Consider the following 20,367-nt stretch of genomic DNA (forward strand, 5'->3'; position numbering starts at 1 on the left):
AATATAGAATCTTTGGCAGGCAGGGCCTTTAAACTCACCTCCGTTTGATGCTGTGACTTGTGTATTGGCATCGCTTTGACAAACAATGGCATTTTATTCGACTGTCGTTGCACCAGCTGCATTTGCTGTTGCTCATACGCCGGTGTACTGGTGGCACACGGCTCAGCCGGTGTTGTCTCCCACGCTGGCGAGTTGTTCACATCCAATGCCAACTGGGCCAAACGCAATTCCGTAATCCACTCCTTTTTCACATTAGGATTTGCCGTTTGGAATGTAAATGTCTCCTCTTTGCCATTTTTGGATCGGGCCACCAGCTGAAGACAGCACGAGTCAACCCAGGCCATTTCTTCATTTTTACGCTGTATCGAACTTTGGATGGAGTTCATGAGATTACGGGTCAAATTGGTGTTGAGCTCTTTGTATGTACCCTTAAGGGTTCCAACCAAATCGTTGATACGCGACACAACCTCATAATCGTACATGAGCGTCGACATCTCGTTGCACAGGTTGTCAGCACCATTGGTCAGTAAAGCTGCGGGTGAATTGTCGAAGGCGGGATTCTGATAGCCCGCCATTGTGGCGGATGGTGATGATGTGTTGGCAGGTAGGGTTTTGGTTTGATAATTGTTACATGAACTGCTGTTCGATTTGAGACTTCCACCGCGATTGAGACCTATAATGGAAGGATGGAAATGTTAACGATGAGACTTGTATACAATTACCTCGTTCAAGGGAAAATGATCCTTCGAGCGAATTTAAAATGTTTAATTTATTGCATAGACATTGTGGAGCGAAAACAAATTCGATACAAATGTATATAAAGTGGTTCAAGGATTTCTAATGATAGTCGAACAAGTGTTGAGTTCCTTGGGAATAATATTCAAGATGGGAAGGATTTTCTAGACATGTGTTATGGAGAGCAAAGACCCACCCAAGGTATTGTTTGAGTTCGCCTTCAAAAAAAGTTGACTTTTTGTGTAATGGCCTTTTTCTTCAATTTTCAAAAAATCGATTTTCGATATTTAATTCCCATTCCAAAGTCGTTTACGCTCGATTTCGATTGAGGAAGTCGAATTTCACCAACAGATAATAGAGTCGATTTTTAGATGAGCATTTTTAAATGAGCAAAAAAATAGACCTAAATCGTTGACAAATAATAATAAAGTCGATTTTGAAATGAGCAAAAAAAATAGAATTAGAGATACGTTGCATACTTTTGGCTCATAAGACAATTAAAAACTTAAACTTTTCAAAACCGACTTTTAGATAAAAAAAAATCCCAAAATAGCTGAGAGAATATTCTCTAAATTAAAAATTGCACATATTTTTGAAAGAGTAATGCAGGGCAAAAAACGATGTTACTCTCTGACAAAACCTCAAAACCAGTGATGCAAACTTGGTGCTTTTCGCGCTATTTATGGTGCTTTTTAGACCCCCCAAAACGCCAAAATAGTGGGCATAGCGCGAAACGAAAAAAAAAAACACTGTACGTACGCGTTTCATCTTTTCTGTTGGTGCTATTTGCAGGTTTTAGATTTAAAATGTGGCAATGTTCATACATTCGAATATGTTGATAGTATGGCATCTGGATAGAAGTAAATGAGTTCAAAGATTCCATTGGGCCAAATTCCTTTCAAGTTTTATCGTAATTCGTTATAATACTGTTAAACTTCCCATACTCAAATACAGAAGTAGAAAGAGCATTCAGTACTAAGAATTTATATAAATCGAAAACAGATTAACCTTAAATTTTGTAAGTTCTATTTTACATATTAAATATGGCCTTCGTCGAGAGAATACTTGCTGTGACAAATATGACCTGCCGTCAAATTTCTGTACAAAAAATTTCTACACAAGAAGTTTACAAAAAGTCTAATTATTTTTTACAAACAGTCTTATGGCAAAATGGAGAAACTGATGCAGACATTTCAACTGCATTTGAAGCAATGGGTTTTATAGGTGAACATAATTTTTTTTGTAAAAATGTATATGTCTGTAAGTTTTAACCACATGTAAACTGTTCCTAATATATCATATTTTTTAAAAATATGTATGCACTTATATACATTAGATATTTATATGAGATATGATCTCAATTTTTGAATAAAACAGTATTTAGTTTAAAAAAAGGGCTTTATTGACAATTTTTGCATTTGCATTGGTTAGAAAAAAATACATAGCGCTTTTACGCCTTTTTAAGGAAAGTTTTTACGCTATTTACGCTTTTCCGGTTTTTAATTACGCTTCTAGCTCTCAAAATGTTGGCAACACTGCTCGTCCGCCCTGCTCAAAACCTTGTTATAGAATATGAGCCGAAAAAAGAGATAATTCAGGAGAAAATTAAAATTCTCTTTTTCTTTATATTTTACGATTCCATTTAATTGTTTTTAATTATGAATGTTTGCCAAAATAATTTATAAAGCAAATGAATAAAAATTATTTGTATAAATAATGACTTAACACTTTTTGTTCTTATTTTAAATAAGCAAAGAGAAATATGACTGGAAAGACATATTTTTTCTTGAGCAGCGCTTGAGCCCGCTCAAGGTAGATCTAACAGGTAACCGCATCGGCGAATTGCTACAACAAAGCAACTTTTGTGGTCCCCTCAAATGTCAAAATTGGCATCTAAGGCGAAAAACATAGATTCGCCATGACATTTAAAGGTTGCGGCAAATTTGTTTCAACCAATCAGAAACGAGATGTTTGTTTACATTTTATTTTGTGTGCCTCTCGTCGTAAACGAACGTCGCAATAAAAGTTTTTATTGTAAAAAAATAAGAGTAAAATTAGTATTAATTGTAGTATTGCGATATTTTTTAAACCAAGAAACTTATAATGACTATATTTTACTGGTTTAAACCGAAAGTTTTCCGGAACTGCAAATGACAAGAGTCGAATTCTTGCACTACTTCGCGTGATATGCTTTGGGAATCTTAGATGTTGAGGCTAACTTAATTCTTAAAGCTGCACTCCATTCTAACCTCCTTCCTTCATTTTCTTTTATTTTTTTTTACTGGTTTCACTCTTAACTTGCTCTTAAATTATTTAAAATTATATAAAAAGGTACTTTTAGGGAAGACAACATAAACAAATTTGTTGTTGCATTCATTTAGGGCGAATTCTTCATTACAACAATTTGTTTTGACATTTAATGGTGCCGTCAGCTGGGCTGATGCGATTACCTAGTACATCTACCTTGAGCCCGCTCACCAGTCAATTTTTCTTTGCTTTTAGAAGGCATCTATAAATCAGTGTTAAAACGTTATTTATTTTCTATTGTTAATTATTGACTTCATTAACACTTTTGGATCAACTTCATATTTAAAAAAAAGAATTTAAAATATATTAGAATATAAAGAAAAACAGAATATTAATTTTCGCTTAAATGTTCTCTTTTGGCAACTCATATGCTAGCTCATGGTTGCGAGCAGTACTGCCTTCAGTAAAGTTCTGCGTGAATAGGAGGAAATGAGTGAGCTAAGATAATGGGAGCGGAATCCAAGTTCAACGCTTGGCTCTGGCAAACATTCTTTTTTTAATTTTTGGCAAATTTGGCTGTCTCTGTTCAAGTCAGTACAAATACAATACATTTTCAAGTTCTCATTTTTAAATGCTTTCAAACTTTGGAACTCTTGCCTGTCTTGTGCAGGCCTTTTTTCGCTGAGATTTATGTTCTCATTAGTAAATTCAATTTCTACTTCAAATGTGGAAAAGCTTGATGAACAATAGAGAGGAGTTTCTATTAAGTTTTTTTTTGTCTTTAACAGGTGCTCTTTAACCCTGGAAGGAGAATATTTAAATTTACGCTTTTACTTTCATTTTCCCAACTGATTTGAATTTTTTGCTGTTGTGGTTGTTGTTACGCGTTTAAATGTTATCTGCTCAACTCCCACAATTTTTCTTAAATCGTTTTTAAATATGAATAAAATTTCCGCATTAACAAATAATTTCTCTATGGCTCTGGTTTTTTTCGATCTTTATCTTTTAAGGAAGCTTTTGTGGCTTAACTTTTTTTCTCTGTACGAAACACAAAAAACAGATGGATGGATGGATGGATGAATGAAAGGATAGAGAGACAAACATACAGATAGAAATTTGTTTCTAAACAATAAATTTTCTGACATTACAATCTCTCTCGAACTCTCACAATGAAGTTTGTTTGCCATGCTGCATAATAATATTAATATTTTTTAGGATTTGAGTGAAAAAACCTCCATTTTCGACCTGCATCATTTATGTCGGGTTGGTGTTAGGCATGTTTTCCTCTTCTTTTTCTCAAGTTCCCGCTTAAACAACAAATGAAATGAGATTGAATTGTGTTCGGTTTCAGTTTTCCATAAAAAAACAGCCATCAAAACAAACCATAAAAATTCACTTTATTATCTCTTTAGCAATTTATTACATCCGAAGCGGAAACCATACCCTTTTCCCAAACAGAGAAAAAATACTTTGTCCAACATTCAATGGCTATGTGAAAACCGAGTCAGAAAAACCATACACACAATTCACAAAAAATCGAGATTTATTTATGAGTTCGTTCAAATAACCGGGACACATAAGGGGTGAAAATGGGGAGGGGGTGTACCCACCTCTTGGGTGGGAGGTTTGGTGGCTGGCTCCAACACCAAAATGAATTGAATTGCAATAATTATGATTATTGCCAAATTGCATAAATCAACAAATTAACATGGAAACCAAACAACTTGACGACGACGACGAGTATCCAGTCAAAACAATGATTGCTGTTTGGTTTGACGGACATGAAAAATCCATTGTTTTGGGGGAAAAAAACAAAACTGATCCAAAAAACGTTAAAGGCGTAGTTTTTGGCCTCAAAAAAAAAGAAACAGTTTTGTGTTCACAAACTCATTGATAATGTTTGATTTTGACCACCTTTTTTCCTTACAACTGCCACTAATGGCACGAAATCAAACAAAGGCCGAAAGGAAAAAAATCGTTAAACTCTTGTTATATTTGATTCCAATATTTGGCGTAGTTGTCTTCCTTCGACAATGCCAGTGATCTAAGGAAAAAAAGCAAAAAACGACAAAGGAAGACAGCCGACATTTAGTCAATGTTGTTATTGGTATTTGTTGTTGGTGGCAGATTAGATCGCAGACAATTTACAATGCAACACAATTATTTTTCGGGTTACTGTAAATTTATAAAATTTTTAACTTATAAAAATCATTGAAAATGAAACATTTTTTTTTATAAAATTATTTTGTTTTGTTTCTTTGATATCGGAAAGAGATAATAGACGGATAACGTGGCTGAAGAATGTCACCATCTGTCACTAGGATAAAGTGGATAAAGAATTTTATGATGGCTCAGCATTTTATTGAAATGTTACTCATATCTCCATTAACTTTTAACCAAACTATCATCAGGGCCTCGAAAATGTCACAGCTTCAATGATTTGCCTGAGCATAACATAGGATTCTGTGTCAATCATAATATCTACTAACTCTGTGAGTATATAAAAAAAAAAAAAAAACAAATCCTAGCCAAAAACAAAGGCTCCCACCATTTATATCAGTTATCCGGGCGGCGTTGAATTTCAAAAAAAAAAAAAACGAAATCCGGGCAACTAAACAACATTTGTCCATTTCATATGGCATTTGTTCATCATTCACAGCATTCAATGGCATTATTTGTCGCTACAATAGGGTGGCGTTATGTTAGCCGGTTCCGTGCTCTTATAAGCTCAGACTCAACATTGAGTGATCGATCGATCGGTCCAGCGATCCAATGGTATAATACGCAACAACCAACAACAGCACCATTACCATTGTTGCAAAGAAAACAGCAACAGATTGTCAGTCATGCATTGATGGACAGACGTGGTCATTCAGTCGTTTCGTTGGTTGGTTGGTCGATCGGTAGGAGTAAAATACCCACAAAACTGTTAACATTTTATTTTATTGAATGGCTTGGAGGAGAGTGTTTTTTTTTTTTGGCCTCCTCGATGATGATCATCATCATCAGCAGAAGCAGCCGCTGTAACAGGCGCATTGCCGGTGCTGGATACAAATTTTCGAAATGATGATGTCTTAAGTCTTTTGCGCATGCAGTTTTTCTCTATTGTATGAAGACCACCTCCCTCCCCCCAACAATCATGTTCGGATTATTTGTTATTGAATCGTTTGAAGTTTATGTTTGGTTTCTTCGTACTAAAACAAGTAGGAAAAAAAAAACGATGGGTATTTAACATCACGCAATTCATTAGAAAGAAAGTCAAACGAGGTGGAAAGAAATGCTTGAGATATTAAAAGTAATTTGAAGTTGAAGTTCAGTGTTGTGTGTTTGTGTGTGTGTGTTCGTTTTCATCTTCGTTATATTTCTGAAAGATGCTTATGAAAATTTCACTCTCATTCGTAGGAGTCATTGACATGTGATGTGGGATACATCACAACAGCGTGTGATTCAGGTGGAGTCAAAACGAATAATATGTCTGTGTGTGGCCTCCACACGATTGTTACAGTTGAAATTGATGTTGTTTGTTGTAAAAATCAAACTAAATTGAAAATTATTTTAATTTTTTTGGGAAAGAATGTGAAATTTAATTTCATATGGAGATTATTTAGCCAAGAGGTTAAAAAGTGAAAACTGATTGATAATAATTGAAGGTATTTATGAGAAATATTTCAAAATGATCATTTGAAAGAATATTAGAATTGAAATGATTGATTTTGTTATCGGTGGGTTGGCTACAATTAAGTGAAATCTTTAAATGGAATTTTTAGAATTTAAGACTTTGGATAAAGGGTATAAAGAAAATTATAGATTTGGATACATTTTTTATGTACAGAATATAGCTTTGATAAAATTTTTCAATTTTATAAAGAAGCTTTCAATATTGAAAATAGGATTTTAAAGCTTTGCGTGGCCACGTGGGACGTTTTCTATTGTTGAAAAAGTAAGAAAATGTCCCGCGACCACGCATACAATAAATGTAAACTACACAGCCCAAACGAAAGCATTTCCGTGGAAGGAATTGCCAAAGCATTTAGAACATTCAAATAAACATAAAAAAACAACCAAACTTCAACCCTCTTTGCCTATATAAACGTTGCTTGATAAGGGGACATTGCTCTCCCATAAACCCTCTCGCTCTCGCAATTTCTGGACTTCCTTCACTTAGAAACAGGATTTGGCTGAGATGTATTTCTTTTGAAATTAAATTCATTCTAACATTACTCTCTTCCATATTCTCTCTTACCCAGACAGAAATTTAGGTTTCCCCTCTTGAGCCAACTTCCAACTGAACTACCTAAATTCCTTACAATGAGAAATTTGCAACATCGGTTCCGGAAGATTATAGATGCTCATAATGTGTAGCATAAATTTTCGAAAATAGCTGGGAATAGTTCCCATTTACGGTGGCCCCCTAAATAATTGGTCCTAGCTAAATTTTCAACAAAATGGGTTAAAATGGGTTTTTTGCGAGTCGAAAACTATCTTGGGTTTATGTAACAAAAATGATAGTCAAACAACGAGAGACAAATCGATGGTAGAGAGTATATATATGTTAGGGATTTTGAAGCTTTACCATAGCAGGTGGAATGAAAAAATGTGGACCAGATTAACTTAGTTTTGGAGTTATTTTCAGAGGACTCTAGTTTATATATTTTATGAATTCTGTTCATAATAATAGAGCTGCTTTTGTGGAAAATGTATGTGTGAATTATATACAACCAAAACATATTTAGATGCTCATAATGTGTAGCATAGATTTTCGAAAATAGCTGGAAATAGTTCCCATTTACGGTGGCCCCCTTAATAATTGGTCCTAGCTAAATTTTCAACAAAATGGGTTAAAATGGGTTTTTTTGCGAGTCGAAAACTATCTTGGGTTTATGTAACAAAAATGATAGTCAAACAACGAGAGACAAATCGATGGTAGAGAGTATATATATGTTTGGGATTTTGAAGCTTTACCATAACAAGTGGGATGAAATAATGTTGGCCAGATTAACTTAGTTTTGGAGTTATTTTCAGAAGACTCTAGTATATATATTTTATGAATTCTGTTCATAATAATAGAGCTGCTTTTGTGGAAAATGTATGTGTGAATTATATACAACCAAAACACATTTTTCCTATTGATGGGATATACTTTTTTTGTCATTGTTGATAATTTCCTAAAGCTCTATGCATTTTCCAAATTGAAAAAAAAAATATTTTCAATAATTTTTCCCATCCACTCACCTGCAGTTAATATTCTCGACAATGTTGCGGAAGTACTATTATCAACAATTTCCACATCTGTCACCGGATACATCCATTTAAATGTCAATTTCTCTGTTGCACCGAAATCATGCGACTGTTTGGGCGCCACCGAAACACAAATCACTTTATCGTTCAGCAACAGCAGGCGACGCTGTTTCGATTTGACTATAAAACCGGCCTGATTAAATTCCATATGTGTTACATTATCCTCTCTGAGTAAATAGCGTGGCCGATTGCCTTCGGTCGTTGTTAGAGAGCGTGTATTGAATGTGCCACTTATGTGACCCAGCATCTCTTTGAAACCCTGATACTGTTCGGCCTCACGTTTACGTTCGTTCAGCATTTCGGCCAGCAGTTCCAACTGTGTTAAGGCCAATTGCAGCGACATACGATCATGATGGCCCTGGGGTGTATATTTGAGTAGATCCTGCAAAAAGAGTATGAACTGGGGGAAACGTTGCACCGGCTTCACCATCAAACCGAAGAAACTCAAACGATCGTGAGCGCTGATTTGTTTCACTTTGAAGAAATCCGCCAGAGCTGATTTGCGTTTCTCCTCCATTTTGGCTAATTCCATGGCAGCTGAGAAATTGTTAATGAAACCCGAATAGATCTCCAAGATACGTGGCTTACTGAAGGCGCTAACAAAACAATCACCCAGTTTTTCATCACGATCCCAATTGCGTACACATTCCGCCAAGGCGATGCGGAACAGTTGGTGCGATTGCAGAATATCGGGCAGGCGATGAAAGAGGGTATTGATTTTGGTAGCACTCAAAACGGGTGGACTACTTTCTTCCAGAGGTTTTTTGTAATCCTAGAGGTAGTTGTTTATGGTGGTTTTGTTGGGTTTTATTTTCGTTGGTTGTTTGATTGATTTGTTACGGCGCAGATTTTCATCAACATTGAGGAAATAAAAGGAAAAAGAAAAAATAAAAGAGGAAATGTAAATTAGTAAAGTTATAAAGGTAGCTAAAACAAAATGTGTTTCTTTTGTAGAATAGGCATGGAGTTATGTGAGATTTTAATTGGGAAAGAAGAAGAGGAACCCATCTTAAAATCATTTGTAGAAAAATGAAAATGGCGGACAGTATTCCACACATGGAAGAAACGTTAAATATCTTCTAATTATAGAAGACCTGTGAAAGGACTTGCATCTATAAGAGATCTGTGGAAGGTCTTCAGTCTTTAGGATATCTGAGGAAGGTCATGAATTTATAGAAGACTTATGGAAGGTCTCCTATATGTAGACCTGTAGAAGAAAAGGTATGGAATACCCATGAATCGTCATCTGTATATAGCAGGTTAGTAAACGTTTTTCTGTATAGAAGGTCAGAAGAAGATCTGCTATGTATAATTAAGACATTCTATCTATAGAATATCTACAAACGATCTGTTAAAGTATAGAAGACCTGCTGAGGGTTTTCTATACGTGGAAAATCCCTTGAAGACATTATATTTATAAGAGACCTGTGGAAAAATTTCTATCCTGCGGAAGGTCTTTTATATATAAGAGACCTGTGGAAGGTCTTCTATCTACAGAAGACCTGTGGAAGGTCTTCTATCTATAGAAGACGTGTTGAAGGTCTTCTATCTATAGAAGACCTGTTGAAGGTCTACTATCTATAGAAGACCTGTGGAAGGTCTACTATCTATAGAAGACCTGTGTAAGGTCTTCTATCTATAGAAGACCTGTTGAAGGTCTTCTATCTATAGAAGACCTGTTGAAGGTCTTCTATCTATAGAATACCTGTTGAAGGTCTTCTATCTATAGCAGATTTGTGGATCTGTGTTCTATAAGAGGTCTGTGCATGGTCTTCCTAATATCGAAGACCAATGGAAATTATTTATAGACGACCTGTTATCGGTCTTCAATATAAGAGGCTTGCGGAAGATTTTCAATGTCCAGAAGGCCTGTAAGGTCTTTTATGTATAGAAGACCTTCTATCTATTTAAAAAAAGGTTTTCTTCTTCTTTCCTGTTTGTGTGTATAGTATGTGTGTGTGTCTTATATTTATAACTAATAGACTTTGTACAATTATTTACTTTAATTTTGCAACTATTTGTAGGATGGTAGTAATGGTTGTTAGTAAATGATGAGAGATTAAAATGTACATTTCATTTCGATTTTTTTATTAAGGTTTGATTGATAGCGTGACGTAGAAGTATAGAGGGGGGAAGAAATATTTTTGTATTAATTTTTTTTTGTTTGGTTAATGGATGGCATGTAAAGAAATAAATTACAAAAAAAATATATTTTATATATTAATATAAATATGAGATATTATGGAAAAAAAGAAGAGAAGGGGATAAAAGTTAAAGTATAATAAAAAAAACTTATTATGTATCAACAAAAAGGTTGAAGCTAAAAAAAAAAACAATTCCGTGAAAAGCAAACTAAGAATAAGGGAAAAAAAAGGCTAAATTCTTTACCAGGAAAAAGTTTTCAGTAGTCTAGCATTTAAAACAAAAAACCCATTCAAAGAAAAAAGCATGCAAAAAATTAATAAAAAAAAACTCTTAAGTCCTTAATAGAAAATAGCAAACATAATATTCTTTGATGTTAAAAATGGAAACATTTTCAATCAATGTTAAACAAGAAGATTGTTGTAATACATTAAAATAATATCCTTTATTTCCCCTTGCTCAGTCCCTTAATAAATTAACTTGATTTGTTGCAAATGTTTGGGGAATAGAATTTGATGTTGGTATGGTTTTTGTTGTTTGTTTCGATTCAATTACGGTATTTTTGCCTTGCCATGTCCGCCCCACTCCCATATCCTTTTCTTTACAATTGGCAATCAAAGTGAAAAAGGTAAGTGAGTCAATTTGTGGTCTATGGAGATTTTTTTTCGTCTTAAAAGTAAAATTAGCACTAATTACATTTGTTTCCTCGAAATCTTGTATAATGGCAGCTACATACATACACATAAGTGTACCAAAGGCAATCAGGATAATTGAATTTGGTGTTATGTATGTGAAAGTTTGTCTATTCCCTTCAATGGAATTTTGCCATTGAACTGAAGAAATTACAAAGCAAGTGGCAGTATTATGTTGTGGGAATTTTTATTTGATTTGTGGTTTGATATGGGGAAAATATAGCATAAAGAAGAAGAAGAAGAAGAGTATTCTACAAATTTGGGCACATGAATACCTTAATATGTGAGTAATGGAGCTTCAGCTGAGCTTAACACGTGCCTTATTAATTATTCTTAATGGGGTCATGGAGAAAATACTTCCGCTATTAACAAAATTGTGTGTTAGTTTTGGGAACGGGATAAAGGGATAAAGGGAATGTAAGCAACTTCTGCAACATAGAAAATAAACATCTTTCTCAGAAATCAGAGATTTTTCTTTGTAATTTCCCTAACATTTGTTAGATTCTGAAAATATGCTGACTATTTTGTGAGATACGGATCCATTAAATTGGAAAATGTGACTGGGATGATATTCAAAAAATAAAAAATAAAATAAATAAATAAATAAAAAAATAAAAATAAGTAAATAAATAAATAAATGAGAGTACAGTTACAAGGGGCCAATAGAAAAAAAAAATGGCAGCAACATACATAGTATAAAGGGTATATTAAGTTCGTCATTTCGTTTGTAACTTATAGAAATAATAATTTTATAATTAACAATGATCAGCGTAAAATCCGTCTGTTGTAATCACACTAAAGGGCAAACTAATAAAGATAGGGAACTAACATATTGCACAGATCAGTCTTTTGTCTGCAGGCAGGTCAAGTTCGAAGATGGCCCATGATATCGTATATTATTCATGCAGGTCTAGATCTTCGTATATCCCGCATATATCGGTACCTCCCTATATTTGTACTTTGACGATTTTAGGTACAATATTCACCGAAATTTCGTATTTGAAGTTCCTAATAGGTACTACAGACTGTGACAAGAAACTGTCTATACAGGTCCAGGTCTTCGTATAGCCCCGATATGTCGGTACATCCCTATAATTTTAGCTACATTATTCACCGGTTTTTTTTTTCAAGTTTTGTTTTTGAATATTGTAATGGCTTATGACAAAAGTTGTCTATGCAGGTCCTCGTCTTCGTATGGACTCCAATATAAGGGCTATATTCGGTATTTTTATTTTTTTGAAAATTTTCAAATTCGTTTCATGTTCGGCCCGACCGAACTTACTGCTTCTTACTTATTTTCTTTAATTTCTAATGATTTTTCGGCTACGCCTGTGCAACAACCCAATATCAAAAAAATCGTTGATTTGATAACAATGACAATAATAACAAGTAAGCAAAGGTTACAGTCGAGCGGGGCCGACTGTTCAATACCCTACAACACTATAATAAATACTCGACAGAATTCCACAAGATATTGTGACAAATAATAAAAGAAAACCAACAGTTTTCGTTCTCTAATTTTCGAATAAAAGCAACTTAAACTAATTTGCTCATTTCCAATTTATTGGTGGATGTTGCACGTAAGTGGTCTTCCTAGATCTGGAACCAATATTTACCCAAAGACCTATAACCTCTAAGAAGTGGCAAAAGATTAACATTTATTATTCGGTTTTGACTGAAACGCATCTATATGAGATACAGACATTTGACTATATTCTTCAACGAAATCAGTGTTAACGAAATAGTCGGAAATGCGTCTTTCCTGTATTTGTGAATTCTCCAAAAAGTCACTGGAATAGACATTTTCGTATTTTGTCTACAAAAGTTGGCAAACTATTTCACAAACTTAATATTTTTGGATGGTCGGTAACCCCCATTCAAATGTGCGTGAGGATCGGGCGATAATTACGACCTGCAAACAATTTTGCAGTTTTTTGGTCCATTTCAACCCCTAAATATATGGCGATCATCTCCAAAAAGAGTAGGCTTCCATTCTGACCCTCATCTTATCCCCATGCAAAATTTCGTAAGGATCGGGCCATAAATGAGATCTGTATATGATATCCTGATATTCTAACTACTTTGTTTTGTTAGCTGTAGAAATATTACCAAATGTTTAATTCAAAAGGAAAATATGCCAAAAATACGACAAAATTGAAAAAATATGAGAAAATTTTACAAAATCAATATTTTTATCTATAGAGAGATATTTTTATGCGATTTTTTTAGTCATTTTTTCTTTCCTGCCAAGAGGCCATTCTGAATTAATGAGAACTGTCGAAATCAGTTCAGCCGTTCTCGACATATAAGAGATCTTTCAAGCATATCTTCTTTGATAGACATATATATCGCACATATTTTGCTATATATCCGATTTGTTGGATGTTAACATCAATGTAAAGATCAGAAGTAACCTTGTCATGGCTTTGTGAGTTCGCCGGGATTTAAAATATTCGCGGTTTAATGAAAATTTTTGCATTTTTTCAACACAAAAGATATGGTCTATTTTACCCGCTAAATATTATCCGATGACCACCCAAATTGGTAGGCTTCTTCCCCGCCCTAAACTCCAACTACATGCGAAGTTCCGCGTCGATTAGTCTATAATTGCGACCTGTATAGCTACTGCAAAATCCGACATTTTTTCAGTTTTTGGTCCATTTCGACCCTTAAATATTATGCGATCATCATCAAAAGAAATAGGGTTCTATTCTGACCTTAGCCCCACCTCCATTCTAAATTTCGTGAAGATCGAGCCATAATTGCGACCTGTAGCGTGATTACAAATTAACATGGACAGACGGACGGACGGACATACATAGCTAGATCGACTCAGCTCGGCGAGCTTGGAAGATCCATATATACTTTCCTATGTGGGAAACCAATATTTCGTGGTGTTACATAATTTTTGGCCCAATCAAACTTATAATACCCCCAACACATAGTGTTGTAGGGTATAAAAATTCAAAAACAAAAAATATATATATTGAAATATTAGTTCAATTTAAAATCGAAAAAAATAAACAAGCCAAAAAATGTAAGCAGGAAATTAGAATTTGCAACCCAAAGATATATGCAAAATATTCTAAGAAAAGATACATGATAAATGAATGGAAGAAGGAAATGATGAGCTGATTGAGAAATGAATCGAATGGTTAAGTAAAAATCATCTACAATAACTAAACGAACTTTTACTTTTATACAAAAGAACACGAAATTTACAAATCGAAACAATTGATGGACTTACGTTGACTAGACGTTGCAGGGTGGCCACATAGGAATTTTCACTGTGCACAATGGCCGATACTATGTGACGACGTTTCAACTGCTGTTGAGAGAGGCCGGGTGGTGCTGGTGGTAGCATGGGCTGTACCAAACGCTGGTGAGCGGTGCGGGCAGTGCCGTTGGCACGACTGCCCGGTGGTATCATAAAATCCAAATCGAATCTTGAGGTCGATGTGGTCAATGATGCCATGTCGTCATCATCGTTCTAAAAAAATAGGTACAAATCAAAAATTAGCAATGATGAGAAAAAAAATTATTTAAATTCTGAATTTGTAATTTAATATTTTATAATTTAAAATTACTTATTTTTAAATACATTTATATATGTTTATTTCTCTTTCTGTATGAGCTCAGAGAAGCCTGAAAGTGTCTCTGGATTTTCCTTTCATTAAAAGTTTTAGTTTATTGAGCTCATTCCCAAAGATAACGAAACAAATAATAGGCCCATTAAGATAAATACCGTTATCTAGCGGAGACATAAACCACTCTGTAACAGAGCCATTAACAGAGCAATGTTAAACTTAACAGAGCATACAGAAAATTATTTTTTTAAAAATTCCATTTTCTAATGTTAAGTCATCAAAGAAGTTATTTTTTTTTATGATAAATAACAACTATAGCTTTAATTAAAAAAATTTATGAAAAATTTATTATGCCAATGGATAGTACTCTTAGTAAGCTTTCCACTGATGTGCATATCGGATTGGAAGAATTGTCCTGGAAGGCATATTGGCCAATGGAATTATCCTGTTAAAAGGATTTTTCCAGAAATAGCCAAATACCTCGGAATCTGTCGGATTGACCCACAATTTTTATTATGCCCATGGATAGTACTCTTCATAAGCTTTCCATTGATATGCATTTTGTATTGGAAGAATTGTTTTAAAACGTAGTTTATCTAATGCCAATGTCCTGTCACATATTGTGCAACTGCAAGTTAGTGGGTACCAGTAGCAAGACAGCTTTTCATAAATTTTTTTAATTAAAGCTATAGTTGTTATTTATCATAAAAAAAAATAAGTTCTTTGATGACTAAAAATTAGAAAATGGAATTTTTAAAAAAATAACAATTTTCTATATGCTCTGTTAAGTTTAACATTGCTCTGTTAATGGCTCTGTTAACAGAGTGGTTTATGTCTCCGCTAGATAAATACGGTATTTATCTTAATGGACCTACAAATAATATCATTAACAATTGCATTCAAGGCAAATTCAAAAATAATATGCATTTTTTTTCAAAATAATTCCTCACCTCTGGCACCCCAGGCATTTTACACGCAGATTTTGATGTATTCGCTGAATTTGTTGAGTTAATTTTCTGTGGCGATCCAATGCTCGAATCACATGTCGAATCGGGTATATCAATACTGGACGAGTTCGAGTGTCGACCATCACGACCGCCCACATCATACTGATGCGACGAACCGCGACGTATCGAAAACCATCGCGACAAACGACCACCCGGCGATTCACCGGGCGTTGTTATATCCTCTCTGGGTGGCTGATGGGCGGTAGGCATTGTGGCACAACTTGTACTGGCACGACGCGTCAATGTTCCTCCTCCGCCGCCGCCGCTGCTACTGTTGCTACTTATCGTTGAATTACTACTGCAGCTGTTATTATCAGCCGGTGAATTTTGTGAATTTGTTGAGCGCCATTTGTCAAAGGACAGATGCTGTTTGGCCCGATTGAATGTGGAACGCAATTGGGAATTGCGTTGATTTGTGGCACTCAGTGATGACGTCACGCTGCCGTTTATTTCTTCCTCGTGATTCAACTCTTCGTCTTCCGAAGAGCTGTTAAGTGGTGGCGGTATAGGTGAGATAGTTTGGAATTCGCTGGTCACTGCGTCGCCACCACCACCGCCAAGCAAATGATCTGAGGTGGTATTCGGTGATGTTTGGGCACCACCGCCACAACCAACGGCAGTCGATCCGCCGTTGGCGTTAAAACTACCGCCAGCTATTGTGTTGCCGGTAACAGCAGCTCCCTGAATAGTGAGCTGCTGATGTTGTTGTAGTTGCTGTTGCTGGTGGTGTTGTTGTTGTTCTAAGGCCGCTTCTCCACAGCGGCTTATGGCACTTGTTGTTGTGTTTGTTGAATGTTGTTGCTGACTATTTTGTTGACCTGTTGGCTGATGTTGTTGTTGTTGATGTGGGTGATGATGGTGTTGCTGTTGATTTTTTCCTGCTGCCAGTGGAGGCTGTATTAATAATGGTTGTAAAGCGTTACGTCCTGTTGCCAACGTATCAGGACGTCTCGGATTATTTGTGGTATTATGAAGTTGTGCTGTGGTTGTTGTATTGCCGTTATTGGCACTTTGTGATAAATTTTGATTGGCGTTATTATTGTGGGTCGTCGCTGTAACGGCAGTGGGTAATGGATCCTCCCATGAGCCGGAATTTAATTTCGATTCATCTACAAAAAATAGAAAAATGAAGGAAATTGTTAAAAAAAATCATTTTATAAGAGTACAAATAATAACAATAACCGTAGAGATAAAATCTATTTTACAGACCCTTTTGTAACATTTCAAAACTTTGGGGTCTTTTTGAAGGCCTCGTTAACACTGAAGACCTTCTAAAGGATCTCGATTTAAGAAAAAATGTATGTCCATAAAACAAATAGATCCATAAAACTCGCCCCCCCCCCACAGAACTCCAACGAAGGTCCCATAATTTTTCTATAATTACAAATTAGGGAAATATTAATTGAGTAATTAATTCCTTTTGCAACTAGGGGTATGTAGTTTGGAGTCAAATTCTACCTTTAAACTTTTGCCTTCGGAAAAAAGACTTCGTTTCAGTCCTTTTTTTAAGCAATGAGCTAAAAATTGTTCGATATTCAAAATCGACTTAAATTCAATTCGATAGTTAACTTTCATTTAGTAGTTTTACATTACTAAACAAATTCAAAATAAGACAAAAACAAAGTAAATCATTGCATACTTTTTGGCGTGTATGAACATTTTAAGTCGTCATCAAACTTTTAGATTTTTCAGCACTAAAGTCAAGTTTACACAACATGTCGTATGTTAAGTGACTTTTTATCATTGATATATCGTATTTTATAGCATATTTTACAGCGCAGCAATTTTATAAATCAAAACGAGCGATATATATTTTTTATATACGGATAGATCTTCCGAAAGATTTATACATACTATATACCAAGATAGGCGCCTTTTATACCCAAGAAATCGTCTAAATATTTTTCATTGCCATATGATCATCTACTTGTCTCTTAAAGGTGAAATACCCTCTGTACGCCTGACAGGTGTGCCTACTTGATTTGTGACATTTATGGTTATAATTTATTCCATTATCATAATGACAATCTAAATTATCTACACAATCATTTATCCATTTAGCCAATGCCATCAATTTTACTTAAAAATAGACAACAATCAATAAAAATTAAAAAATCATTTACATATGTCATCTCTGCACAAACACACACACACATTTGTTTTTGTGCACACAACTCGACGACCTGACTTTGGTCATTACGAATATTTTTTTTTTTTTGAAAATGCAAACAAATATCACATTGGACTAATGAAAATCGATTGATATCGATAACCAAAAGCAACAAGCCAGCAACAAAAACAACAAATATAAATCAAACGTATAAACAAACCTCCTAGTAGTGCCCAAATCTATGCAAATCTCTATCAACCGGCTACGAGGTTTTCAACTGAGCTGTATGCCTGCATGTATGTTCGTTTATTTGTGTTGACATTATAACACTTTTATGTGCCATCGTTAATAGTAAAGCTTACACTGGCATCAAAAAGCAGTTGGCCTAGGCGTATGAAGTGAATGAAAGCAGCAACAAAATAACAACAAAAAACCATCATCAGTAAAATAAATAATATCGAATGGAAATTGTGAATATACACAGGAACAAATCGATTAATCATTTCAACAGTTGGGACACAAAAAAAAAGAACGTTGTATGCCCACACCCAAAATATTTGAACACACACACTCACCCATTTACACACAACATTAGAAGACATATGGTTGTATTTGAAAAGGATGTTGGAATAATGATCGCACAGTGTTTCAGAAATCAAATTTACTGCCAACGAGGGTAATGGTATGCATATACATCATGTTAAGAAAATTCAAGCAAAAAAAAAAAGTTTTAAAAAAATAATTTTTGTATGTAGAATTTAGTGAAAAAAATCAAAAAAAAAAAACTTTATGTGAAAAAACTATGATTTACAAAAAAGTTCCGTAGGGACCTTTTCACACGGCCGTGAAGTTCAGAACTGTCACTCATCGGAGGGTTACAGTCATATAAAAAGTGATTTTTTTTCAAATAATAGTTAGTAATTGTAGTTAATATTTTTACAACATACCTTAAGGCGCATCACACTATTTTTTAAAGAAAATGTTTTGTAGTACATATGTATAAATTAATATAGTTATAGTAATGTATGTATAAACATAACAAAGGGTAATTTTTTGGCCATTATCCTTTTGGCAACACTGCCAGAAGCATTGACATGCATCCAGTCACATTTTGGTGTATTTTATGGGCTCGTAGTATCATTGGAGCGTACTTCTTCAATGATGCTGAGATGATATTCAACTTTTTTTTCACAAAATGCAAGAGCTCGTCTTGCATGATATGTGGTTTAAACAAGACGGTGCCACGTGCTACACAACACGTATAACAATGGATTTATTGAGCGTTGAGTTCGGAAAATGTTTTGGCTGCCTTTAGATTATTTTTTGTGGGGCTATGTTAAAGCTCACGTCTATACAGCAGAACCCGATCCCATTGACACACTGAAAGTCAATATTGTAGCATTAATTCGTGAGATATCGGGCGAAATATTGGAAAGAGTATGTCAAAATTGGATTTAGCGAATCGGATTTTATGTGAAGTCGACAATAACTTTTGCATGAAATAATCTTCAAACATTAAATTTTATGGACCGAAATATTAATTCAAATATATATTTTTCTGAATTTTATGTAAGTACTATAATGTATAATTATTGTATACCAGTAAATAATTGTTTGCGGTTCCGAAAAGACGACATTTTCACTTGTCTTATTCAAGTGAAAGTTATGAAAGAGTTTTCATTAACTCTGTCTTATGTCTTGAGAGGAAATGTATAATTTCATGTGGTCCTCATCGAAATAACGTTTTTAGATCCTTGGTCGCTTTGTGCGAAATCCGCTTAAGGAATTACTAGTACTTCTTCAATTAAACGTTTAAAATATTGAATAGCTTGCTTAAAATTGGGAATCGATGTATGTTTTGCTTCAAAATTTTCACATGCTAATATTTTGTCTAATGTTAGAGCTAAGAATAAAAAGAAATTTATTGGTCCCCACAAAATTTAAAAAAAAGTAAAAAAAAAACTAAACTTGGAAAATCGTAATATTTAGATAAGACATCGATCATTATCGAACATGACTAAAATTGGTACTCTGTTACTCTCCCAGAAAATGTTCCCTTAATTTTCGATTTTATTAAATTTTTATATCCCAATATTTTATCCATATTAGAACTAGTGAGAAAGTGAAATATATCGGTATCTCCGTACGAAAAATCAAAAATTTTGAAAGAAGATACACATGCAAAACCATTCGTCGATATAGCCCAAACATGATCCGTGGTAATAATTATAATAGGCACAGGTGAGGGGCGATCAATATAAGCCCACTGCTTCTCGTTCTCTCTTCCCAAAAGGTAAACATTTTGAATAATTATAACACTATTTAAATGTGAAATCAGTTTTCGATTTTCTTCAATCTTCACACATTCCAATTAGAGCTCATTAGATCTCGCTTGAATTTAACAAATAATTGTTATAATTTTCATGAAATGCGAAAATATCCTTCGCAATTTGGATGACTTGTACCAACATTGGATCTAATGTAAGGATGGGATTTGTAGATCCAATTTTTTGATCAGTTACCCAAAATGCAAATGCAAACTAGTAATC

The 20,367-nt window shown here is 34.5% G+C and overlaps 1 protein-coding gene across 2 annotated transcripts in view; it reads right to left on the reverse strand.

The window, feature by feature from the left end:
* LOC101893041 (uncharacterized) overlaps positions 1-20,367 on the reverse strand; it is a 523,443-nt gene that overhangs the window by 5,970 nt on the left and 497,106 nt on the right. For both annotated transcript variants that reach the window (XM_059127351.1, XM_059127352.1), the window contains 4 exons: positions 15,652-16,817; positions 14,362-14,604; positions 8,215-9,052; positions 39-673 (listed from right to left, as the gene is read on the reverse strand). In XM_059127351.1, coding sequence (XP_058983334.1) covers positions 39-673; positions 8,215-9,052; positions 14,362-14,604; positions 15,652-16,817 — 2,882 coding nt within the window. The remainder of the gene's footprint in view (positions 1-38; positions 674-8,214; positions 9,053-14,361; positions 14,605-15,651; positions 16,818-20,367) is intronic.

The sequence above is a fragment of the Musca domestica genome, unplaced genomic scaffold (genome assembly GCF_030504385.1).
Source record: "Musca domestica strain aabys unplaced genomic scaffold, Musca_domestica.polishedcontigs.V.1.1 44, whole genome shotgun sequence".
Classification (NCBI taxonomy): domain Eukaryota; kingdom Metazoa; phylum Arthropoda; class Insecta; order Diptera; family Muscidae; genus Musca; species Musca domestica.